Genomic DNA, 27307 nt, shown 5'->3' on the forward strand with positions numbered 1-27307 from the left:
AGAGAGTTACTGATGTGCCTTCCCCTGCACTACCCACCTTGAGGAAATTCTGAACAGTGATGAGGTCACTCTTCAGGCTTCTCTCCTCCAAGCTGAGCAAACCAAGCAATGTCAGCTGCTCTTGTAAGTATTGCCTTCCAGGTCTTTCACCGTCTTGGTTGCTTTCTTCTGGGCAGATTCTTAAGCGTTTAATACATTTCTTATACTGAAGTGCTCAAATCTGCACACAGTACTCAAGGTGGTGTCACACCAGTGCAGTGTAGACTGAAACAATCACCTCCCTTGACCAATTTGCTATACTGTGACTGATGCCCACAGGGTACAGTTAGCCCTTTTGGCTGTTAACTCAATAAACTTGCCATCAAACCAAACATCCAAATCTCTTTTTGTGGGGCTCCTCTCCAGCCTCTTGTCCTCCAATTTGTATGGATAGCCATCCAATTGAACTTGCTTAAATACATCCAATTTATTTGCTTAAATATGTTTTTATTGTAATTAAAAGAGTAAATGAGCACATCAGACCTATTAGACATGAATACATGGGAAACAATTTGAATAGTATCATGCCATATTTGGTCATGACAAGTGAACCAGAAGGATTGAAGGAGAAATCTCAATTTTAAGATTTCTATAATGCCTCTTTCGAAATTGAGGAAAAGCCTTGTAGTATCCAGAGCACAAAGAAACGCAGTTGCCTTCTCAGAATGGATGGTGAAAGTTTGATCTGGGAGCTTTCAAGTGACTAATTCCAAAGGAGTCACCACAAAACTGGTGACAGAGAAATTTGGCTTAGAAGACTGCATTTTTTTTTCTCCATAAGACTTCTGCTGATAAATGTGTTATTTTAGTGTGATGATTCAGCACTACTATTGTTAGCTTGCACCAGGAACATTTCTGTTCATGCTCATGGTATCTTTGGGTCCAATTTTTATTCCATCACTCATGAGCAAATAGTATTAATTTGAAGAAAGGAAAAGAGGGGGGGGGGTGGGGGTGTTCTTTTTTTATGATGTAATTTCTCTGACTTAAGTTTGGGGTTTTTTATTTTAAATAAAGCATTCTGGTTTTAGAAAATACGCATGAAAAAGAGAGTATGTGTATCTTTTTATCCTTGATAGTGCAGCACTTTGAGTCTTGCTGTGAAGGACAAATTCAGGTCTCTTCTCTCTAAGGGGAAAAGCATCTGCCAAAAAAGAGGATGCTTTTGCTTGGTATGTGCTTGATCAAGAAGAGGAAAGGGCGGTCAGCCTTAAACTCTTCAGAGATGCTTGCATCCTCCATGCTGCCTCCTGATGAGTCCACCACTTCACTGCCTTCATAGATTTCCACAAATGCCTCATGGACAGCTTCAGATATTTTCAGGCTCTCTGACGAAGATATGGCAGAGAGATTTGCTGAGGAACTGAACAGGTCAGTCACACCCAAGGCCACTAATACAGATGTGAGGTTATACTTTTCCTCAATCTTCATGCGAGGGAAATAGACTTTCAGTTTCCTTTCTTCCATGATATCAGAACTGGTCCACTCCACAAGTTTTTCAGAGGTGATTGTGGTCTCAAGCTGCAAGGAGACAAGCAAATAAGATCTCTAGGGTGAGTGCAGTTTCTTTTGTGGCAGTGCAGGAATGGTCACGTTTTGTTGTTTGGGGTTCTTTTTCCTCTTTTAAATTGACTGCTCTGGTCATGGTACTTTTTCTGGGTATGGCTACTCTTCAAATTTCACCTGAATCTCTTGCCTATTTATCTTCTTTATATAGAAAGTATGCTCCAAATATGATTATGTGTTTCACCTAAATCTCTTGCCTATTTATCTTCTTTATATAGGAAGTATGCTCCAAATATGATCATGTGTTTCTGAGTTGTAAACTCCATCTACATTTAAGACCTCCATGTAACCAAATGTTAATGGTAACCAATTACTGAGATGTGAACTATCAATTTTTACTGAAAAAAACAACCCTGTGTTCAAATGCCTCATTGTTTTTTGTGATTTTGATTCTTTGAGTTAGTGTACCAGCATTTTAATGAACCATCATCTACTACATTACTTTTCAGCCTAACTACAGTCATGCTCACAACAATAAGCACAACTATTCACATCAGGAATAATATGTCATGTACATTTTATTTTACAAAATGGCTTCAACCATTTCTGTACCCCTGATATTTAGTTTTTAGACAGTTTGATTTTTGAAGGTGTGAAGGAAGTGTGTTAAGTACTGCCAAACCAAACAATAGCAACAGTAATGTTAACATGAACATCTTCAATGTGCAGGAATGGAGGTATAAAACCTTTGGCGTTCAAGCTGCTGCAGTAACATCTGCTTAACTAAGAAGAATCTGTTCTGTGGAGATCAATAATTAGCCCACTAAAGCAGTTACTTAAGCAATCCATGCTCAACACAAACTATTGCAGGACCACTGAGAGAGCTGCATGCTTCCATGCAACAATCCCATGTTGCCAGTATTCAGATCTGTGGTGGTGAAGTGGCTTAGGGTAAGTTTGTTGTGAAGGGTTTTACAGCACCAAAATTTCACTGTGTTTATGATTTTCTGAAACCCAGCTGCCAGGACCATACCTGCTCCAGGCCAGAGGCATCTTCAGGCAACAAGACCAACATGCTCAGCTGCCTGCCAGAATATGGAATCTCCAGGATCTTCACTTTCTCTGCAGCCACCTCTGCCACTTTAAATGAACCAATCTGATACATCATCTGCACAGGTTTGCTTTCTTTCTGCAAAATACAAAGAGTGTAGAAATGTCTTACAAATAAAACTGCTGATTGCTCTTATTCAGGAAGATTGTGTAACAACTAATCTACACTTCATAAATTCTAGAAGAGGACACCTTTAGGGTGACATATATTCATGTACCTCAGACATTTTGAAAGGCACAGACTGGGTATCTTCATCTTTAAATGCTTTCTCCCACAGTCCCTTGAAGTAAATGGCATTGACAAGGATTGACTCAGTCTGGTGATCCACAGAGCTTGGTTGAAGGATATTTTTTATTATTCCTTTAAGAATGCACAGAAAAAGAGAGCATGTATATATAACATATCTTACTCAGCAATCACAGCATTAAATGAAAGATATAGAATGTAGGGGGAGGAGGGGATAAGGCAGGGACATTGGTTTAGTTTTGCAGCTGTAATCTTTTACTTCTGAGGTTGAATTCCCTCAGTGCTGTTTGCAATATCTGTTGTTTCCTTCTCTGCCAAGCATTATGATAAATATAAGACCTAGAGATTTATTTGTTACAAAATAAGTACCCCTGTTTATCTTGTGAGAATGCAAAGAACCATTAGAACCTTTGAAGGCTAGATGGTTTCCAATCCAAGCAGTAAACATAAATAATTCTTGCTTCAAACAAAAGCTAGACCAAGATGCTTATGAAAAGAAGGCAGCAGAAAAGGAAACCAGAATTCTACTCTGCTTCATTTATATACTTTGTTCTTGTTTATTCTGCAGTCCTCATGCACGTAGCAAGCTTTCCCCTTAGTCCTTTCCCAGCAATACCTTAATTATGTTGTGATTTTTCTCCTTCAGAGAATGACATTACACTAGAGACTGTGTGACTGTGAAATTTTTCATTTCAGTTAAAATTCAATGTCCCTTATCTGTGAGGTTCAGGCTAAATGTTTCAGCATGAGGGAAAGGAATGTTTTTATGGAGCCAGGAAGAAGCTGGAAGAGTAGAGGAACCCCATGGAGATCCAGCAGAGTTAAAAGCCCAGCTGTGCACATCCCTTTCTCTGCATTTCATACATCTCCCTACCATTCCTTAACTCTGTAGTTTTGCATCACCCCTTACATTTTAAGATATCTCAAGTACCTTATGACTACATGCAGTACTCAATATGCACCAAAGAAACCTGGAAAGTTTCAGGACAAGAGAAGGAACAGAAGGAGACATCTGGGGTGGTTGGGGGGGGGGGTGTCATCTCCTGTCTTAAGCACTCTCATATATTGTTCAAACATAGCAGCACAAGGGAAAATGCCTATATTAATACTTGGTTTGCTCTTACCACTTGTCTGACTTTCAACCCAGGAATTGATGATCTCTCTGGCTTGATCTGCATCTCTTTGAAAGCTGATAGTTTCCACACCATCTTTATACAGCTTCTTCACACATTCTAAGTATTCCTGCAAGGGAAGAGAATGGCACATTTCCAGATCAGAATATCAAAACATTTTGCAAATGTGAAATGCAAGAAATTAATCTGAAACTAACAAATATGTATAATCTGCTAATTAAGGTTAATGATTAAGCCATGATTCCAGTTCATAAGAATCTGAAGTGTTAACATTCATTGCTTCAAGGAAAAGTATAGGTTGGCATTTAAAAATACTATTTTCCAGAACTGAGTTTGATCCAAAAAATGGTATTTATTTCAGTTGAAGAACAGGGTTGGGTGTTTGGGGTTGGTTTTTTTTTTTCATTTTGCCTATTTTAAAACTTTTTGTTTTGCAGTGATATTGTCCTGTAATTTCGTATAAAAGATTTCTTACAATGGGAAAACTTGGAATATTTTTGAGAACCTAAAGTTATTATTCAGGTTTGGTTTACAAGCCGAGAAAACTATTTGAGTTACTTATTTCTGACAAAAGTTACCTTTCTTGACTACCTTGACATGATTGGATCATATAGAATCATAGAATCACAGAATCAATAAGGTTGGAAAAGACCTCAAAGATTATCAAGTCCAACCTGTCACCCAGCACCTCATGACTACTAAACCATGGATTCAAGTGCCACATCTAATCTCTTTTTTAACACCTCCAGGGATGGTGACTCCACCACCTCCCTGGGCAGCCCAATTCAATGGCTAACAACTCTTTCTGTGAAGAACTTTCTCCTCACCTCAAGCCTAAACTTCCTCATGCACAGTTTGAGACTGTGTCCTCTTGTTCTGGTGCTGGTTGCCTGGGAGAAGAGACCAACCCCCTTCTGGCTACAACTTCCCTTCAGGTAGTTGTAGAGAGCAAGAAGGTCTCCCCTGAGCCTCCTCTTCTCCAGGCTAAACAATCCCAGCTCCCTTAGCCTCTCCTCACAGGGCTTGTGCTCAAGGCCTCTCCCCAGCCTTGTTGCCCTTCTCTGGACACGTTCAAGAGTCTCAATGTCCTTCTTAAGTTGAGGAGCCCAGAACTGGATGGTACTTTGCATGAACATCTTTTTGTACAAGCACATTTTCTCTCAAGACTGCATAGGATTAGGGCAGTTGTGAATCCTGCCTTCCATATGGAAGAAACTGTCTTTAGCAGGACCTCAGCTTCTGATAGGTCTTTCACATTAGAGAATAGCATTGCCTTGACGTGCAAACGCAGTCCGATCAGATTTAGAGCAACTCACCGGTATGATTGAGTGTGTCTCTTCAGCATAAAGTCTATTGGCAAAACTGAGTGAATAATTGTCACTTCGTTTGATGATTGGGCTGAACAAGTCTTTGAGTGAAAAGTGGAAGCTTCCAGATGTGCTGCACTGAATCGTTGGCATGAAGACAAAAACGTAGATGACATTATTGTTGTTTCAGTATTTAATTGGTTTCTAATCAGACACTTCTTACAAAACTGTTGTTCATCCTGTATTGTCTTGTTGCTATAAATACAACAATGTAGTCATTTTCTTTAAACATCCAATTCTTTGCTGGGTTTCTACTGTAATTTCTTCACATCTCTCTCAGGAGAACTAATTACTTACACTAGTCTAGCTCCACCAGTTCAGGTAAGCTTCCCTTCATTCCCAACTAACACCATCTAATAAGTAACATTTAGTTCCCTCACTTAAACATAAAAATATCTATAACTTCCCCAACTTGACCAATATTATGATTCTGGGCTTCATCTTACCTTTGTTCTGAGTCCTGTTACTGCCCCTTTCTCTCTCAATGTTCCCCTAAATCTGGTTGCAGACCACTAGCTGCCAGTTAGAGAGAAGTTGGACCTGCTAAGAGACTGATGTATCTGCTAGATTTTGCTTCTAGGAGAAAGTGACACAGGAAAGGAGACAAAATTATTTCTTTACCTGAGATTCAATAGTCTCTCTGAATCCTGTGATTTTATCAAAGGGAACCACCTGTAATTGAAAGTAATCATAGGTTATGCAACTGAAATTAACATATGAGGTCTGAAATTAATCTGTTAACTGAGAAGCTGCATGATTCAAACAGTGCATAACATCTGTACCATCTCTGAATAGCTGTGCATATTGTTGCCTGCTTAGATGATCTCTTTTTCTGTTGAACATCTAGAAATCAGCTCTGGTGTGTGCAACTAATAAACATACTTAGAGGTATCAAGCCAGTCACTCTCTGTGAAGGAAATGAGAGATGTAGGGAATTCATGTGCAGTACTTTGCAATCCAGAGACATGTGTTGACTCTTTCCCTCAAGATTTTATCTACTTTTTAAACAAAGGAATATGTAATTCTCTTTCAGAATCCTACTGCTAACTGATAGACTTAAAATTCAATCTAAGTTCAAGATTTCTCACTGATGCATTTGTTTAACACTGGGAGTTTGAAGTGGCTGAAACTTCTGATAACTCTGTGCCCTGAATTTCTAGCTTCTAAGCTATACAAGGGTGATCATAATATAATTAAGTGGTATGGTTCTATTGAGCAGCAGGAAAGCTTAAATCCTTAAGTGTAGCCTTACCTTTTCTATCTGAGCCCTGGTGTTTTCTCTTGAACCTATGTAGACCATGGACAGAGCTGAAATGATGGTCAGAGGGGAGTACAGGATGTTCTTATTGACATGCTGGACTTTCAGCTCCTTGAATACATCAAGACCAAACTCGGTGCTCGCTGCACCAATAGAGCTCATTGTGAAACTGGTATTGCCTAGAGCAAACAGCAGAATAACGACAATGTAATGATGAAATACCATGCAAATGCAGAATAATGCAATTTTTTAGGCAATGAAATATAAAAAAGTGGGTTTGAAGTCATTCTGTGGAAACATTCCTATCGTTCACATTTGGTGCATGCTAGAAAATCTGTATTCATTAATTTATTTCTTTTTGTGCTTGTATTCTGTTGTCTTTTGGGCAGTAAAGTTCCTTAGAGGTCTTAAATGTGTATGTGATTTTTGTCTAATCTGTTCAAAGCAGTCAAACAATTGTCTGTACTTATTTTCAGGATTCCTTGGTACTTTTGAAGGTATTACCTTCAATGTAAGCAAGAAAATATGAGCTGTATATTGAAAGTGCAAATTTTAGTAGACTTACTCTAGTTTTGGATAGATATAAGTAAAAGCAGAGGCAAGCTGACTGTATTCTCTAAAAGTAAAGAAGTGCAGTAAAATACCTATCTGTTGCACAATAGTTACTTAGATCTTAACAGCTGATCTTCAAAGTCTTTATGTTTACCCTTGTTTCAGCAATGGATAATCAATAGATGATTTGTCTAAGTTCACCTTGTCTAGGAGACAGACTGGTGCACAGAACTTGCATTCCATCTCATTGTGTTTTCCTATAGATTGCTTTACTTAAATATATCTCTCTATATATGCTATATCTATGTATGTATATGTATATATATGTATACATATATGTATATGTATATATTTGCTATATATATGCTCTATATACTACACTATAAACTTTCTGAGAAATTAAATTTCATTAGTGACATTCAGATAGAATAGAAACACAGGCATGATAAAACAGCAATGTCTACTGTATTACAGCACTGTTAACTGAGTATTTGTGGTATAGAGCAGTAAAATCTTTATGATTTGATTCTCTCTGAGGCTGTTCTAAAGCGCTGGACACTAAAAGTCCTGTGCAGCCACTGTGCTTATAGAAAGCATAACTATTGACATCAGGATGAATCTAGTTTCCCTCCTGTGATTTATAGAAACTGTGAAAATTTGTTGTTCCCCCAAATCAAGGACCTTATGCAGGTGCTTAATACTTGGTTCTTAAGTTTGTATTTGGAGTACTGAACTCCAGTAAGGTTTGTGATCATGACCATGCTCACAAGTACACAGAAACACTTGCACACACATTTCTCTAATTCTCTTGTGTGTCCACAAGTTCATATTTATAGATTGTTGTAAAGCTACATCTGTACATTCACACATTCATTTTTATCTTGGGTGATGTCTACCAGGCTTATTTCCCAGGAATGCAACTGCTGCAGAAATTGCACACTAAAATAAACCACTAAAATTCACTGAATGACACAGTCTTCCTCTCAGTGCACTGTTGAACTGGAGGTCAAACAAGCAAATTTATTCTTTGGCTACAAAACAAAACCAAACTTAAGAGGTAGTGAATGAGAGGATAAATTGCTCTGAAGCAAAACCATATTTTAAACACAAAAGAATATCTTAAGCACAAAGGACAAACTTTTAAAAAGTCTCCTAGAAGAAAAAAGAAAAAGAAGAAAAAAAAATACTTGGGTTGTATGCATGATAAAACAGGTTAAAATGCATGCACAGAAGGTTTGTAGAGAATATCCTGTAAATATTTTATGCTTGAAGATACTAAACACAACAAAATAATTGCTGTCTTTTAAAGTTTAGGCTTAAACAAGAAATGGTATAATGAGAAGGTAGATTTTCATAGAAAAATATTTACCTTTCAAGCTTCAGCGCCACAGACAATCCAGCTTCCCAAATGCAGGCATACAGACTGGTAGAGTCCTTGAGAATTTATATAGTCTGATCTATGACCTTCTTGCTGCTGTTTTTCAAAGCTTGACCTGTGACACCATAAAAAATAATGTAGTGGGATCGAATCATCCTTCACTTTGAATGGATCCATTTTTAATTGAAGGGAGAGCAAATATTAGGTTTTTAGTCTAATCCAGTCTAATCCAGCCAGGATGTGGCTCAGTTGGTAGCACATCAGACCCTTAATGGGAAGGTTGTGAGTTCAAGCCTGCAGTGGGCAGTAGTGTCCTCCCTACTCTAGTCATGAGGTGACAGGTTGGACTCGATGATCTTTGAGGTCTCTTCCAACCTTAGTGATACTGAATACAGTATAATCCAGTATTTGCCACCATCAGGAGTGTTGGACTGGAGGAAAAAAAAAAGGGGGAAACAATGTTCATGTTCCTTTAAGCCTGATTTGTAACTTGATGCTATGATATTAATAATAATAAAACGTGTGAGAATCTCTGTGATGAAAAGCATAACTAACTGTCACTAATTAGTCAATTTGTTACTGTGGCTGCAGTAGCAGAGCTCTTTCAATAGATCGTTTTTGAACGTAGAAAATTTATCTGAGTCATGCTAGGGAAGATAGAAGTGAGAACTTATTAATCTACTAACAAAAGTAGGAAAATGAAGAGATGTGTGTGAGAAAAGCAGCTGAGATCAAAGTCAAAACCAGGCACATTTTCTGTGAAAATTTGGAATATTAGCAAACTTTTATTCTCAGGGAGTAATAGCAAAATGTAGCCCAAGACAAAGTAAAAATCAGTCAATTCCAAATGTATCTCTGGCATGCACCTGCAATGTATCTCTCAGATCTTCAAGGGGTAAATTAATGGCCTGGCGGATGACAGAGGAACTGTGAAATCTAGCTGAAGGGATGTTCATGCTCTGTGGGACAATAATAATGCACAATACAAACATATTTCAGTTACAGAAGTGTTTAAATTATGAAAGTTATTGTTCTGTATTGAAATAACAGAATGGACAAACAGTAAAGAAAACATTCTGACCTCTGTAGAGCACTGTGTGACTTTAAAATAAACCTCACTCTCTCCTCCTATAAAATATGTATTGCTGCATTGATAGGGAAAAAAGAAAGGAAGGCAGAATGAGTATCTCAGGTACATTGTTAATCAAGAGTCTCCACCACGTGGTAAATCAAACACCAGTAACAAGTTGTGTACGTGTAGTCTACTTAGATCTTTGTTAATATACAGATCAATGTATACTAAATGGCCCTGCCACACTGAAATATCCTGGTGAAATGACAAGGTAAAGAAAGACAGTTTTATCTCTCACTGAGGCAAGGAACTGTTTATCATCTGTCCTCAAAGAGCTGTCTCTAGATACTTTAAAGCATTAAGTCACCAATAATATAGCTGAGAGGAATGGTCAGAGATCTCCTTGAGAGAGGGGAAGTAAGGAGGCATTTTGAAAAGGAGAATTTCAATCTCTCTAGAGGCATGGTCTGTGGGCATGTCACATGAATGCAGCCAGCAGACTGGGAAGCTCAGCTACTGCCTCAGCTCCCAGTTCATCCTCCCCTTCCTTCAAAGGGAGATCATCTGTAAGGGTGAGAAAGCCTTGTGAAATTAGGAGAATATTGTGCTTTTTAATGGAAACTCTTGGTGAGAAGTTCTATCTTCCCTGCTGTCAGATGGAGGATCCTGAATAATTTATCTTAGAATGGTTTGGGTTGGAAGAGACCTTTAGGATCATCAAGTCCAACCATTAACCCAGCACTGCCAGGTCACCACTAAACCATGCCCCTCAGCACCACATCTCCAGGGCTTTGCCAGGGATGGAGCCTGGGGTAGACTCATTGTAAGAGTCTCCACTACAGAAAAGGGACAACTATGCAAACACTGTCAGCCTTTTTATCTGGGTAGATACTAGATTGGATCAGTAAGGGCAAGGTGTTTCCAAAGTAACCCTGGCATCTATAATTAAACTCTTTCATAGTATCATAGTTTCATTCAGGGTTGGAAGGGACCACAAGGATCATCTAGTTCCAACCCCCCTGCCATGGGCAGGGACACCCCACACTAGATCAGGCTGGACAGAGCCTCATCCAGCCTGCTCTTAAACACCCCCAGGGACGGGGCCTCGACCACCTCCCTGGACAACCCATTCCAGGGTTTCACCACTCTCATGGTGAAGAACCTCCTCCTCACATCCAGCCTGAATCTCCCCACCTCCAGCTTCATTCCATTCCCCCTAGTCCTATCACTACCTGAGATCCTGAGAAGTCCTTCCCCAGCCTTCCTGTAGGCCCCCTTCAGATACATTTTTATGGATACAGTTCAGTCTATTTCCTCCTTTAGTGGTTCTAAATACACACATTAATTAACACTTCACCATAAACTGTCTGAAGAGTGGGGGCATCAGGTAGAGCATAGCTGTGGCATATTAAGGGCACGGACCCCTAAAGAATATGTGATGAGATTTGCAGATAGCTCAGAGTATGACTGGGATCTATTTGTCATGAGAATACATTCAGCTTATATACTTTTTAGCAACAGCAGAAAGCAAACCTGTTTCTAGCAGTACATTTCCATCCTAGCAAAACAAAACAAAACTTATCTAAATGGTCGTTTGTTAAGCATTTCAAAAACACTTGTACTACTGAGGTCAACAACACATGTCCATTATCTTGTCCCACTTTCAATCATAACACCTCCCTAGGTTTCATTTTAATTAGTGCATCTGTTTCTTTATTGGAACATTGTGTTTCAGGCTCAAAAAGTGATTAACTTTTTCTTCAGGCCCCACACATCACCAGTTGGTCAAGGGAGATGATTGTTTCACTCTACATTCTACACTCTACACATTAGTGTGGCACCATCTTGGGTATCATGTGGAGTTGAGGCAGTAGCTGAGCTTCCCAGTCTGCTGGCTGCATTCATGTGACATGGCCACAGACCATGCCTCTAGAGAGATTGAAATTCTCCTTTTCAAACTGTCTCCTTACTTCCCCTCTCTCAAGGAGATCTCTGACCATTCCTCTCAGCTATATTATTGGTGACTTAATGCTTTAAAGTATCTCCTCAATGTAAGAAAGATAGCAAACTCTTAGAGTCTGCCCAGAGGAAAGAAACCAAGGTGGTGAAACACCTCGAAGGCAAGACTTACAAGAGCATCTGAGATTGCTTGGTTTGCTCAGCTTGGAGGAGACAAGGCTGAAGAATGACCTCCTCATCATTCAGAATTTCCTCAGGGTTGATAATGCAATATAGAAGGTGTTAATGTTCACTCTCTGGTAACACCAAGAGATAAGATACCTGAAAACAATTCTGAGGTGCATCAGGAGAAGTTCATATTTGACATTAGAAAAAGGTTCTTCACTGGGAGAGTGGTCAGTCACTGGAATATGCTCCCCAGGGGAGTGGTGACTGCACCGAGACTGTCAGAGTTCAAGGAGCATCTGGAAAATACTTAGTTGGTTTGGTTTTAGGTAGTGCCACAAGGAGAAGGGAGTTTTACTCAATGATCCCTCCAACTCAGTGATACTTCCAATTTGAAATATTGCATGATTCTATGAATCAACATCTAACAATCTATTTTCTCACACTATTTATAGTGAACCTCAGGTCAGTGACACTGTTTTCATTTTTTTCTCCTTTTTTTGCTCAGTGCCACTCTGTGTTCACGAGGGTTTTTTTCCATTGCTGCATATAACACTTGGCTAGTACATTTAACTCAGTCAAGTCTGCCTTCCAAGTGTCCATCAGGCCTCTATCCTACACAACTATCACTCCCTTTCCCTTAATCTGGGTTATACTACATGAGTTATGGAAATATCCAAACCTGTGTGCCAGTCTCAGATCATCACAAATGGTCTGCATTTTAGGACCCACAAAAACATCTAGGAAGCAATTGCAGCTTTGTCAGCGATCATTTTTTCATACCATCTGCTAGTATAAAACAAAAATTATTGTAGAGTTTTTGGTTTTGGTTGGTTGGTTGGGTTTTGGTATACTTGGTGAACTTGACTTCTGTTTTGTATCCTGGGCAGTTTTGTATGTGTTTGATGCTGAGCTTTGTTTCCTGAGTTATACAGAAGCCATGTTGTGTCTCCAAGAATTGGATTTTCAGGTTCAGCACACACTCAGAATAAGCAAAGACATACAGGATATGAATCTCTGCTTTGGTAATGTATGAGAAAGACGTCCTGTGCTCTTTTCTAGACGTCTGGTTTGGGTTTCTGTGCTCAAAAAATTAATGCAAGGCCAGTTGTATGTAACAGAATCTACCTATGAGTACAAGTAGGGCTGGATCAGAACAGGCTCTGAGCACAGCGCCAACAGAGGAAAGTCTTGTATAGTCTGCTTGACATGGGGTCTAGAGGCACTAAGTAAACTGTCCTGCAGTTCAAAGGCTACCTGGGACAATTTGCAATGAATTGCCCTATCCAGCACAGCTGCATAAAGCCATACAAACAGTTCTGTCACAGATCCTTGTTTGACAATGCTTGTACCAAGAAAGAGGTCAGCTAAGGCTCTGTTGCCCTTTCCTCTGCCAGGAATTTCATTGTAGAGCTGTCCCTAAACTCTGTTGACTCTTTACTACCTGAGTCTTGAACACCTGAGAGTATAAAAGGCAATTTTTAATCCAACAATATATGAAGTCCAGGTCAGCTTGGAGGCCAAAGCCTTTCATCCAGTCACACAAACCTATACAGAACTCAAGATTTTATTGGTTTTGCTCTTTTATCAATGGAAGGAATGTGCAAATTGTTTTATGTTTGTCCTCCTTCTCACTGTGGGTCTGGAAGCTGTCTTTCCAAGAGGGACAGACGCAACCATTCACAGAGAGAAATCATTTTGCCCAGAGTGATTGTGGCTGACTGATTTTCATTGCAGACCTTAGTGCTGTAGCCATCATTTATGGTTTAATTCTCAGTTGTTCCTTGGGTCTGGGATTTTTTTACCCATTTAAAAGCCGTTTGGAAGACAGATACTGTTGCCTGCTGTGCTGCCTTGATTGTTTGCAGACTGCAACAGGGGCATTTGTCACTGCTTTTAATTTTCACTGCAATATCCCATACCTTATATTCTTTTTAACCTGATATGGACTTAGTATTCACTATACAGCTAATGGTTTCTTAATGTTACAGCTACATAGGCTGATGTAGCCTTCGTGTCATACCTTTCAATGATCATATCCCACAGGCCAGCAACAGCTTGGATGGGAATATTTGACATAGAACCTGAAAACAATCCTTCAATTGACCCAAACACGCCATATATTTTGCTGATGAAGCAGTATAAAGGCTGTCTCTCATGATGAAGGTGCCTTCATTCTTGAAAGCAAAAAGAAAGTACAAGATTTGAAAGCAAGGAGAATCCACCTGGCCAGAATATATAAGCTTTCCTTGTGCATGCAGGGATGGAATTTGTAGTGTAAAACATCTGCTGGAGAGAAAACTGACAAGGGATGTGAAGGGCAGTAAGAAAAGCTTCTTTAGGGTATAACAGTAGAAAGAAATCTAAGGATAAAGCAGGGCAGTTGGGAAATTTCCTGATGATTTGAAAAAGTGACTAATTTGCAGTAAGGGAAAGGAAGAGAATTCAGGAGATGACACTAAAAAGCTGTAGTGCTCTGTTGGTTGCAAGGTGCTAGAGCTAATGCTCGCTCCGATCTGCATTAAGAAAGGCCCTCAATCTCTGTAAGATATTGCTTAAAATACTGTTTATTGCAGGTAATTTAAAAAGGAAAAGAGGATAGCATAGATAACTGACACTCTCCCAGATAGAGGGAACCACCACCCATCAAGGAATGGCATGCAGTGCAGGTCCCATCCGTGCAGATAGGTGTTCATTAATACATTGTTCTTTAGAGGTCTTGCAGGGTTTTCTAATGAAGAAAACAACTAAATTAGTTTCCACTGTGAAACAAAAGGATGTTCAGATGTTACTTCACTTCATGGTAAATGTGGTGCAATCACTCATGCCAAGTGTGAGCTTCCTACAGGCTCCTTTCTTCTGGAAGGGCAAAGTTTATCCAGCAGCACAGGGGTATGTGCAGCACATGACAGTATGGAAAGCCATATGGATCACTAACTCCTTGATGTACAGTTGTATTTGAGTTCGGATCAATATTGAAGGCTTCAAAGCCTCCTGGAAGCATTTTGGGACACAGGAAGGGATGAAAGATGGTGGGAAAAGCCATCATTGATTTACCAAGGTCAAATCTCTCCTGACCAACCTCATTGTGTTCTAGGATGGTATGGCTTATAAACAAGGAGAAGGCAGAGGACATTGTATACTCCGACTTTAGTAAGGCCTTCATAATATTCTGATCTCCAAGAGAATCCTTGTATTCTGATTGGAGAGCTGTAGACTGAGGAGACAATAAAGTGAGTGGAAAATTAGCTGGACTGGCAAGACCAGCAGGAGCAAGGTTGCATCATGAGGACACTAAGCTGGGTCAAGGGCCACTCCCAGGATGGATAGTGGCCTCACCACTGGGCTGAGCATACCATGAGACCTCGACACAGGGAGGCAGAACTGAATGCCAATAAGGGGGCCCATCAACAACCACTGACACAACAAAAGAAGAGTCAAGAAGAGGGTCTGCCTACAGAGCCCAGCAGTGAAAAATGGCTGCTCCCTGTGGAATGTTTGACTCACTGACTAGGGATCAGCATAGTCACCCAGGATAAAATACACACTCAGCACAGCTGCAGCCACAAATCTTATCGAAAGGTGTCCCTTCTGGGGTGGGCAAGGAGGACAAATCCTTTGATCTGTGCCTACAGTTTTGGTGTCAAACTCTCATCCATAAATTGAGTCCAAAAGGACACTTTTATAATTCTGTTTTCTATTATTGTGTAAAGTGTGGGGGTAGGTTTGCAGCCAGATCATCAAGTGGGCTTTTCAGTTGCACAAACATTCTTTGGTGGGCCTTTTAGCCTTGATGTCTTCTGCCAGGAAAAGTCATCTTCTTCAGGAAAAGTTAACTGCTGCAGTAAGTAGGAGAAAAGGAAGGCTAGGACCACATCTGGCCAAATCCACATTTCTCCTTGATGTCATCTTAACACAGACCACTGGATCTTCACCCAGCTTCAGTGTCTGCCCTAGGCATTGGATGCTGATTAGCAGTGATGAGCTTTGCTATGAAGAGAAGAGAGAAGAGAAGAGAAGAGAAGAGAAGAGAAGAGAAGAGAAGAGAAGAGAAGAGAAGAGAAGAGAAGAGAAGAGAAGAGAAGAGAAGAGAAGAGAAGAGAAGAGAAGAGAAGAGAAGAGAAGAGAAGAGAAGAGAAGAGAAGAGAAGAGAAGAGAAGAGAAGAGAAGAGAAGAGAAGAGAAGAGAAGAGAAGAGAAGAGAAGAGAAGAGAAGAGAAGAGAAGAGAAGAGAAAAGAGAAGAGAAGAGAAGAGAAGAGAAGAACAAAACAAACCAGGTTGGAAGAGACCTTCAAGATCATCGAGTCCAACCCATCATCCAACACCATCTAATCAACTAAACCATGGCACCAAGCACCCCATCAAGTCTCCTCCTAAACACCCCCAGTGATGGCAACTCCACCACCTCCCCAAGCATCCCATTCCAATGGGCAATCCCTCTCTCTACGAAGAATTTCTTCCTAACCTCCAGTCTAAACTTCCCCTGGTGCAGCTTGTGCTTTCTGCTTCTACCAGACTCTGGGAAGTCAGTTCACAAGTGAGGGTTTGGAGCAGGTCCAGTGACCAACCAGCAGGTCCATAGTGATAAGCAGGGCCAAAGCCAAGCCAGGAAATGGGTCAGCAAGTTGGGATCAAGAGGGTCCATGGTCAGGTAGGGCAAGGACCTGGAAAACTGGAGATAGGCCCTGATGCAGTGTTACTGGGGCAGGGGCAGATGGCTCTGGGAGGGTGACACGCGATCTATGATTGTGGGCAGGTGGAGAAGGCCCCCATGGGAGGTCAGGGCCAATGAAGGCTGTTAGCTCAGACACAGCAGCCTCCCCTCTGAGGAAGATGTGTCCTCACTGCTTACCTTGGCTAAGGACAGACTTGCTTCAGATTTACTCAGTGGCGGTAGGGTGTCAGTGAGACACAGAGGCAGGGACGGTGGATTGGAAAGGGACATGATATGAGAGTTTAGGGTCTTAGTTCAGGGGTTAGGCCATGCTAATGATCCCCATAGGCTGGCTGGCCACAAGACAAGAGAAGGTCTGTCCAGCTGTGTGGAAGAGGGTTCACTCAGGAGCCTGGGTCTGAGGAAAGGGTGAGTGCTGTAGGGAGATCAGGAAGTTCTTCAAGGACAAGGCACTATGTGATCAGAGACTGGGGACTTTGGTGCTCAGTAGACCTGAGCTCACTGTCAGGGAGCAGCAAGGGCTAGCTTCTCCCCAAGGAAAGACAAACCTGGAGGCAATCCATGTCCCACAGGACCTGATCAGTGCAAGCCCAGAGAGCACAGACAGCTCCAACCAAGAGTACAGATCATAAAGCAATGCCATGACTATGAGGTAGGTTCAAAGACAAATCACATCAAAGCTAGGCTCAGGTACAGTGATCACAAGGCGGGGACAGGGTGACAATAGGAGTCCTTGGCCAGGTATGAGCACAGCTGTGTTTGAATTGGAACTGGAGACTGATACGCCTCTGATGTATCACAGAGAGGGACTGAAGATCCAGGGCATAGCTTATTGCTCCTGGGCCCATAGGTGTGAGTTTGGCTGTTCAGGACCATCAAAGGCTTACTAGTACACTCAGCGCCCAGTCACTCACTCACAAGCAAAAGAAATGGGTCAGGAGATAAGGCTATAAGTCCTAGTTCCAAGGTCCATCAGGAGGCAGGCCTAGAGACAAGCACCTACAGCATGCTTCAGGCAGGAATTGATGTGCCAAAGGTCAGCTGAAATGAGCTCCTGCTGTGGGAAACAGTCTTGGCTTGGGAAGTGTCACATAATTTTTTGTGAATTAATGGAAAACATCTGAGTTTAGAATCAACAAGGTTGGAAAAGACCTCAAAGATCATCAAGTCCAACCTGTCACCCAACACCTCATGACTACTACACCATGGCTTCAAGTGCTACATCCAATCCTTTTTTGAACACCTCCAGGGACAGTGACTCCACCACCTCCCTGGGCAGCCTATTCCAATGGCTAACGACTCTCTTGGTGAAGAATTTTCTCCTCACCTCAAGCCTAAACTTCCCCTGGTGCAGCTTGAGACTGTGTCCTCTTGTTCTGGTGCTGGTTGCCTGGGAGAAGAGACCAATCCCCTCCTGGCTACAACCACCCTTCAGGTAGTTGTAGACAGCAAAAACTGAGCCTCCTCTTCTCTTAAGTTTAATTCCAGTATTAACAAAAACAATGTAACAAACTATGAAACAGACACAGAATTTCCATCCTGCTTCTCCATACTCAACTTCAGTTCCAAAACTCCCCTCTGCTTCCTTGCTTTGTCTTTCATGTTACTCTCAGTGTTTCCTGGTTCCTTCTGTGAAGCAGTGGGCTATGCATGAGATTGGGTTTGGTGTTCTTGGAAGTAAACAACTCTGTTTATTATTTTTGCTGTTAATGAAAACTACATTAATACAGTAATTTGCTGCTTTGTTTCAAGATCAAGACAAGGCTGTTCTGGCAGCATCATCTTTTAGTTTGTTTTTGTGGGTTTTTTTTATGCCCAGGGAGGTAGTAGAGTCACTATCCTTGGAGGTGTCCAAAAACTTGTAGATATGGAACTTCAGGCCATAGCTTAGTTGGCATGGTGGTGTTGGGTTGACAGTTAAACTTAATGGTCTTTGAAGTCTTTTCCAACCTTAATGATTCTATGATTCTATTCTGTCACCAGGTGTTGTATTAATGGTAAGATCCTGATGTTTACCTGTCTCAGAGCCCAGGATCCTTGCTGGAACTATTTGACAAAATTGGCGTTTACCTCTACTTTTTGGAAGGCAACATGGACTGGCTCTGACACCTCAGAAAGTTAAAACAATCAGATGGTTTAATTGTTAAAAACAACAGAGAAAACAGATTCAGGATTGCCTATGATAAAGGCACTAATTACACGATGATATCAGGTTAATAAACCCTGGGTAACATTCAACAGAGTCAGAAGCACAAATCTTTCCAGTAGCTCTAATATAAAATAGAAATGCAGGAAAAGTTAATCTGCATATTGAAGATGCAGTTCTCACCAAGAAAGGTGTCTGTATCTTGGGTGGAGGAAAAGGAGCACAGCACTTTGACTGTCCTCATGTCTCTTATCTCCTCTATCACACATAATGCTGCATCTGGTGCTGCTGCTGACTATGCTGTACCTCTGCTGCTGGCCCACACTACACCCCCCGCATTGGCCCTGGTACCAGTGCCAGTGGCACACATGCCACAGTGCCAGACACAGCACACACAGAGATGTCCCTCTCTTGGGTTTTATACTCCAGTCCAGGTTGTCCCTACTGTCTAGGTGATGTTTAACATGATTTGGCAAGTTGAGTAGCATAGTCATGTATGTTTAACATGTACTTAATTTTCTTCATTAGCAGATTAAAGGGTATCAACTTTAATATTAAAATTGTAGCTAATTAAGCAAAGGTCTTTGCTCAGGCACCCCAGCCCTCAGAATATATTTTGAAGTTGATTGCTTTGTTATTTGAGCCTTGCTTCATCAGTTTTAGCCAAAACAGGTACATCTTATCTTCATAAGATTCTTTCCTGTAGCTCTTTGGCAGGACAGCTTTGCAGATCTTCATTTAACACAAACACTTGCTGATGTAATTTACCTTGGACTCAAAACCTGCTAACCTGCTAAATCAAGTTGCCTTCCTGTACCACAGCAAGGTAGGCAGTTTTATCACACTAGGTGTCAGTTCAGGACCATCTACAAGCTTCTCCATCATGATTAGCAGGAAAAGCTTATCCTGCAGCTGTATGGTATGTTCAGCACAGCATAGGTCTGGCAGCCAAGTGATATGTGCAATGTAACATATCACAGCACAGCATCTGCCTGTGCCTAACCAGGTCAATTTTTATATGGGTCATGTACAACAGTCTTCAGGTTAGGACCACTACAGACCTTGACATACGGACTTAACCTCCAGTGCTGATATTTGACCTACCTCATTGACACAGTCTTTTTTGGGAGTTATTGTACTGTAGCAGTAATATTGGGAACAGCAGCACTGAATATCTTACTTGAGGAGGCCACTGTCCTGCTAGCCTTGCTGCCACCTGAGTGCTCCCAGCATCATCAGTTTAAGTTACGTTTAATGCTGAGTTTGCAAATGGCTGAGTCAACTCCAAATACCACCTTTTTAAAGCACTTTTGAAGTACAGATACTGTAAGCTGCAATTCTGAATATCTATTCCAGCAAAAGGAAGATTTCTTAACTCAGTAATTAACAGTAATAATATTTTTTAATTGGATAAATTGAAACTTAAAGAGCCTTCCCTCTAAAGACTTTGAAATAGAAATAATATCTCTAGAGGGCAGTTACATGTAGAGGCAATAAGGAAGATTTCCTCATATGTTTCTTGTGGATACTAGAGGACTGAAGCAGACCACCTTTTAAGACAAACACTCTTCTCATGTTTTCTAAGTTACCCCTCTTAAACATCACCTTGGAATATTTTCTATGGGGAATTCAATAGAAGGAATTAATTCTACTTAGAGGAAATATTTTTAAACTACCTGTAAATACAATAGCAACTTCAAAAAATCTGTTTATTTGATATGCCATATGGAGATAAGCTCAAGGTAAGAACAGGAACTGTAGGGTTTACCTTGTTTAAGATCAAACTGTTTAAAAATATATCTTAAACTATGTAGGGACTTCATATATGGGTACAGGCTTGTTTGGAAAATCAAATCTAAATCCTAGCCTAAACCACTTCTGTAAATAATAACTACCCATTATATTGTATGGTTCAACTTTGTGGTGCAATAATCTAGGATAACGTGTTTAGTTTGTAATGCTTTTATTAGAATAAATAGAAGGACCACCAATTCTAATTCATAAAATCATTGATACATGACAGAAATGAAGACAGGTAGTTGTAAGAGTCAGGAAGAAGTCATACTTGGAGATGATGTCTTATGAAGAAATGGCAGACTTTCTTTATGCTTCCTCAGAATAGGAGGCACAGCCTTGTAGTACGTACAGCACAAAGACACCTAAATGCATTCCTGGGAGAAGAATGCTTTCCTGAAGTTAAGAATTTCATCTCCATGTAGTAGAGGCATCATTTGAAGAATGGTTGCCCAGCTGAGACTGGGTAAGTTTAGACTGGACATTAGGAAAAGTTTTTTCATGGAAGGAGTGGTCAGGGATTAGAATGGGCTGCCAAGGGAGGTGGTTGAGTCACGAACCCTGGATGGGTTTGAAGGTCATTTGGATGTGGTGCTTGGGATCCAGTTCAGGGGTGAACCTTGTAGAGTAGGGTTATTGGTTGGACTTGGGGATCCCGAGGCTCTTTTCCAACTTGAGTGTTTCTGTGATTTAAGTGGTAGGTTCAACAGAAAGGAATAGGATTATTCCAAAAGATTTGTTTATTTCAGAGAACTTTGATGGAGAAAGCAGATTCTCAATAACAGTTGCAGGATTTCTTACAAAAATCAGAACACTGACTCTGTCTCTCAGGTTATTCAGTCATGGTGGGAAATATTCCTAAACTACCTTCTGAAATTCTCATTCAGTCCTGGATTTAAGTCCTCACTACAGCTTCTGTAAGCAGAAATACCTGCAACTAAAGACAGAAAAAGTCACAAAATGTTTCAAGAATATCAAGATACAGAAGGCAGAAAATATTGATGAGATTATACTACAATACTACAGTAAATGTGAGCTGTTTGTGATGGGGAGATCAGCATTCTTTCCACCTCTTTTTTATCCTTAGGGAGAAAAGTATCTACCAATGAAGGGGATGCTGTTGGTTGGGTTGTGTCTGATCAAGAAAAGGAAGGGGTGGTTAGCCCTAAACTCAATCTCAGGGGAGTATTTGATGTCTCCCACCACATCCGCAGAGCTAGCCATACTGGTGCCCTCTTCATTGACTTCCATGCTTGCCTCATGGATGGCCTCAGATACCTTCAGGCTCTCTGCTGAAGAGATGCCAGACAGATTGGCCAAAGGGCTGAACAGGTCAGTCATACCCAAGGCCATTAACACAGATGTGAAGTTATATTTTTCTTCAATCTTCATGCGTGGGAGGTACACTTTCACTCTCCTCTTTTCCATCACATTAGGACTGGTCCACTCCATAAGTTTTTCAGAGCTGATTTTGTTCTCAATCTGGAAAGAGAGGCAGAGAATTAAATGCCTGAGACAAGAGTGCAATGGCCTTAACAACTGTGTTTATACCACTTACTATTTTTGCCATTTAGTTTGTTTACACTAACAAATCTTAAATGTGTTTCTTCATCCTATATGCTTCCTCTTGACTACAGCCTATATCTTATCTGTCTTGATGCAGGTCTCTAAAACTTTTCATCTGAAGATCAAGGCATGTTTTTTTCTCTTTTTTCTTTTTTTTTTAATATAGTTGTTGAAAACATCTCCTATGAGATCACCTCTTCTTTGAAGGCAGGCTGAGATAGTCAGGGTTGTTCAGCCTGGAGAAGAGAAGACTCCAGGGAGACCTACTGCATCCTTCCAGTACCTGAAGGAGGCCTGCAAGAAGGGTGGTGAGGGTCTGTTTACAAAGTCATGCAGTGCTTAGGACAAGGGGCAATGGTTTTAAACTAGCAAAGATTTGACATTAGGAAGAAGTTCTCTACTATGAGAGTGATGGAATACTGGAACAGGTTGCCCAGAAATGTGGTGAAGGCATTCAAGGTCTTCGTTGGGGCTCTGAGCAACCTGATCTAGTTGAGGATGTCCCTGATTACTGCAGGGGCATTGATTATATAATTTTCAGAAGTGCCTTCCAACCCAGTGCATTCTATGATTCTAAGATCAAATGAAATGCCTGCCAAAACTGTTCCTTCTTGAACATATTTTAATGGTTCCTTTCTAATGTTAATTGCCCTGTTTTCCTTTTAGTCAGCTCCTGGAATTCTTCCCTTATCACTTCCATTTTTGATTTCTCATGGGAAAGTTTCTCTGTCTCCAGGAAGACTGAAAAAACATTAAATGAAAAATTAACCCTGCTAGTATGTCCATTTCTGATACCTGGTGGAGATAGTGAATAGATGGGCCTCTTAGGAGAGTCCAGGGTTCTCCTAAGAGGTCCATCAATGCAAAAGTACCTGGTAGCACCTGAGGGGCTTTTGTGCTCCTCTGGCAGCCAAGCACAGCCATACCTGGGATGTAAATGAACAGCAAAAGGTCTGATAGCAGATAAGACTCACTGAAGAAGTAACTCTTCTAATTCCCCTGACAAGGTCATACCTGCTCCAGGCCAGAGATGTCATCAGGCAACAGGATCAACATGCTCAAGTCTCCACCTGCATATGGAAGCTCCAGGATCTTAATTTTCTCTGAAGTCACCACTGACACACTGAACGTACCGTTTTGACACATCATTTGCACAGGTTTGCTTTCTTGCTGCACAAATGGAAGCATGAGATAATGTAACTGGGGAGAAATTCTTTCTCTGAGCAGGCAAATGCACAAGCCCTTCAAAAGGGATAGGACTCAATCTTCAAGCATGTTGCCATTGAAGAAGAGTGTGTCTCTGTTTTCTCCTCTTGCCTGCTGGTGTGCTCTGGAAGCTTAGTCTGTATCTGACAGCTCTTGCAAATGCTCCTGGTCCTTAGCTGAGGAATTGAGAGCAAGTGACCCAGCTAAATCACCTGATCTGTGACAGGAACAGGTTGTATGGGAAACACCTAGACTGCTAACTGTGTGAGCCAACAGATGTCCTGGCCTGAACCCATGTTCATTCCCTCCTACCTCTGTCACATTGAAGGGTACTTCCCGAGTGTCTTCTTCTTTAAATGGTGACTTCCATATCCCTTTGAAGTAAACGGCATTCACAACAACCAGCGCAGTGTCAGGATCCACAGCTCCTGACACAAGGAAATCTTGGATCTTTCCTTTAAGGAAGAAGTAGGGCAGAGAGTACATAAGATACACCACCTCTGATGCATGGAAATGCCTTCAATGAAGGGTGCAGGGTGTGGAGTATCAAGTTGTGGAGTTGTTTGGGTTTTTTCATAGCAGTAAGCAACCTGTTCTTACTTGACTCATGTTTTGTGGACTTCATGAGGAAAGGAAGACAAGGATATAAATTATAGTAGGTAGTGGAAAATATTTGTCACCCATTTGTCCTTACCATTTGTCTCTTTCTCCACCCAGGAATTAATGAATCGTCTTGCTTCCTCTGTAGCTGTTTTGAAGTCAACTTCCTTCAGCTCTGCATCGTAGAATTGCCTTACACACTCTAAGTATTCCTAAGTAAGCAGAAGGATTGCAGCTGTCAGACTCCTAAGGACTTGAAAATGTGAATGTGAAATGAAAGACTGTAACATGAAGCAGAATGTTTAAATAAAGGGTGACATTTTACTCATGTTTGGACACGTCAGTCACAGCTGTCTTCCTTCAAATGAATCTTAAAGATGGAAAGGAAAGACTACTCCGTGTGTGTAGGCCTGGAACTTTTCTTTCGGATACAAGTCTAAGGTAAACTTTGTAAATATTTTATTTGTTTTACCAAAAAATCTTCACTTTAACACATATTTTATGGACAGAGAAAATTCTTGTTTCCTTCTCTTTGTGCCTATTTTTGATTTTGAATACTGTGTTCTTACTTTCTTAGGTTGCAAGATCAAAGCTTCTATTCACCGCGAAGATTTGATATTTGGGGTTGAAAAAAATCCAAACTTAAAACTTTTAGTCTTGTTTTTTCCATGTCTCAAAATGTATTCCATTTCACTTAAAAGTCACATTTTTCATTAAAAGCTGTTTTCTAGAGAATGAACAGCAATCTTGATTCCTTCTGGTGACTGCTGCAACCTGGGTGTATTTTATGCCATTATACTTTTCCTGACCTCCACCTAATAGCCACAGAAAGGTTCAAACTTGTTCTGAAGCAGTTCTCCTCATGGCTCACAACAACCTTTTCATCAACAGACAGTGGGATATTTTTGTTGGTGCTTCCCTGGCATAGAGTCCCAGGGGCCTTTACGAGGAATCTTGCCAAAGTCACATCATAGTGCTACTCACCGGAAGAATAGGGTATTTTTTTTCTATATAGAGTCTGTCAGCAATCTTGAGTGAGTACGAATCATTTGGTTTGCTGATGTCTGAGAGAAGGTCCTTCAATGACTTGTGGAATTCAGAAGTGCCACACTAGGTGATGACATGAAAATAGGAAGATATATTGCATTAGCTGATTCTTACCTAGGATACGAGACTCTAGAGGATTGTCCCTCTCAGTCAAGAGTCATGCTAGAGTGAAGTCCTGCTCCATAGACATAGTGCTGTCACATTTGGGACAGCAGGTGCTATGGTGACAGTACATTAAACTAACAAGTTCATCCTTCTTATGGTAAGTGTCCTGAAATGTGCTTTTTTGCAAAAGCAAAGTTGTGTTCCTGTCACTGAGACTCCTGGGCTCTCCTTTGCCCAACATCTTCCTGCCCTGCTCTGGAGTCTCTCAGCTGCAAATCTAACTGCTCTACCCTGACTCTGAGCCCTTGTCACATGCTGTTCCCCAGCAACACTTACCCAGCAAGTCCCCTTGCTGCTCAAAGCATCCTGCCCCACACAGTCACTTGTTCTGGTGCAAGATGTTGTGCAGCCTGCCTTCTTTTCCTGTTTTTAAACAAATAGATGAGTTATTATTTCCTTTCATCACGTCTCCTTAGTTCAAGAGCATTACCTTAGTTTTTGGCAGGGTCTGAAACTGCCAGGAGGGGCTACAAAACAGTGCTACTTTTGTTCTGAGGGGGAAATAAGACAAAAAGGGAGATCAAGTTATTTCTCTACCTGGGAATCAGAAGTGTCTCCAATTCCTGTAATGTTGTCAAAGTGGAGAACCTGGAAGAAAAAACGCCAGTGGGAGAAATTGTAAGCATGACCAAAAAACCATGTAAATTTGAGATTTGCACATGATGCTGGAGGTAAAGTTTGTGGTGCTCAGGGAAAAAAGAAAGAAAAGTCTTAACTGAGAACACAGATTAACTAAAACTCTACAAGTGGTCAGTGATCTTTCAGCTGGTTTATGCTCTCTGTGGTCTTCACAGAAACTGTAAATGCCACTTTTTTCTTAACATTTTTTTTTTTCTAGTGAATATCTAGAAATTAGCTGAGTTACATACTGCTAATAATATTTTGTCTTCCTCTCTTCCTGGGATTGATCTTTTTTATTTATATAAAAAAAAAAAAAATCATCTTATCTGGAAGATTCCAGAAGTTAGACAAAAAATGTATTATAAAATCTACTGACTGGTAATTTTGTTATTATCCCTGAGGGGGTTTGGGGTTTTTTTAAAGTCAAAACTAACTGCACTTAGAGTAAAAAGGCACCAGTTTGGGGTTCTTTTTTAGTATTTTCTCTAAGTAACTCCCAATCAGGTCCTTCATTTTATGATTTTGGCTTATTTCCTGTACAAGAAAACAGGTGAGAACCTTGTCAGTGGATAATATAGTTCAGTGATGATACTTAGAACAAACAACAATCACAAGTCGAGGTCACTTTACACCTATATGAGTAACTTACTTTTGCCATCTGAGACTGAGTGGTACCTCTTGCTCCAAGATAGACCATGGCCAGGGTTGAAATGACGCTCAGGGGGCAATAGAAGATGTTTTCATTGGCATGCTGGGTTTTCAGCACTTTGTATGCATCAAAAGAAAACTCTGCACTTGCTACACTGATGGAACCCATTGTGAAATCAGTGTTGTCTAAAGGAAACAGAAAGAATTTGACTTTCTATGATGAAATATATTAATTGTAAGGAAAGACTGCCAGTCCACTTGAACCACTGAACTTGGTGCACAAGGTTTTTTTTCAGTAAGCACAACCCAATGATGTGGATTTAAAAAAGCAGACATGCTTTTGGATTCATGTGAAATCCAAGTGCTGGATAGCTAATACCAGCTATGCATAGGCTGATGATTCCTTTACTTGAAAGCTGACTTCTTCTTTGTACTTGTATGCAGTATAACTCAAAATGTGCAAAGAATATTAGTTACCTTGGAAGAAGCTCACTAACAATCTTTTCTCATGATTTAAGAGGAAAAAAATCTCACATATACTTGTTCTCAGAAACTTTATTTTTTTGAGACTCTAAACCAGGTTCTTCACTATAGTTTTTTTACATCGCTTTTAAGACTACTTAACAGATTACCCCTCTATGATCCAATATGCATTTAATTCCAGTGTACAATGTGGAAATTCGGGATAAGTTTTGTTAGATGTACTGCAATTTCAGGCCAGTGCAAAAGCAAGCTCAGTTCTTACACTTCTTACTTTATCAGAGGTCTCAAATATTAGGAGCACTGCCTTTTGAAACAGGATAATGAAGGCACAGCAATAGACACTGCAAATGATTTACTAAATCCCGTTGGTGACAAACATCTATAACCAGCATGTTCCATTAATTGTTAATTGTTGACTCAGTTACATTTCACTCTGTTTTAAAAACTGTTCCTTATTTTTTATTACCACCTTTTAACAAGACAGTGCTTCTTTAGCCTTGTGTTTCATTTGCAGAAAACTTTGCATCTTCAATATTTTTGTTTCTGCACGTTTTCTGACATGCTTGTAAA

General features: G+C 40.5%; 2 protein-coding genes and 1 long non-coding RNA gene across 3 annotated transcripts; 1 reads left to right on the forward strand and 2 right to left on the reverse strand.

Annotated features, from left to right (window-relative positions):
* Positions 1–1167: 1167 nt before the first annotated feature.
* On the reverse strand, positions 1168–6822 carry LOC137453605 (ovalbumin-like). The gene is made up of 7 exons (XM_068162975.1): positions 6655–6822; positions 6024–6074; positions 5352–5480; positions 4027–4144; positions 2874–3016; positions 2579–2734; positions 1168–1560 (listed from the first exon to the last, which is right to left on the reverse strand). Exons 1-7 carry the CDS (start codon positions 6820–6822, stop codon positions 1168–1170), a joined length of 1158 nt encoding a protein of 385 aa, XP_068019076.1.
* LOC137453606 (uncharacterized) lies at positions 1411–24202 on the forward strand. The gene is made up of 4 exons (XR_010990420.1): positions 1411–1592; positions 2564–2721; positions 22975–23124; positions 23891–24202. It is a non-coding gene; the product is annotated as an uncharacterized lncRNA (long non-coding RNA).
* Positions 21485–26423, reverse strand: LOC137453604 (ovalbumin-related protein X-like). The gene is made up of 7 exons (XM_068162974.1): positions 26256–26423; positions 25523–25573; positions 24758–24883; positions 23868–23985; positions 23486–23628; positions 22982–23137; positions 21485–21883 (listed from the first exon to the last, which is right to left on the reverse strand). Exons 1-7 carry the CDS (start codon positions 26421–26423, stop codon positions 21485–21487), a joined length of 1161 nt encoding a protein of 386 aa, XP_068019075.1.
* Positions 26424–27307: the final 884 nt, after the last annotated feature.

Source organism: Melanerpes formicivorus, unplaced genomic scaffold (assembly GCF_026170545.1).
Source record: "Melanerpes formicivorus ecotype bairdi unplaced genomic scaffold, bMelFor1.0.p_v2 SCAF_69, whole genome shotgun sequence".
Taxonomy (NCBI): Eukaryota; Metazoa; Chordata; class Aves; order Piciformes; family Picidae; genus Melanerpes; species Melanerpes formicivorus.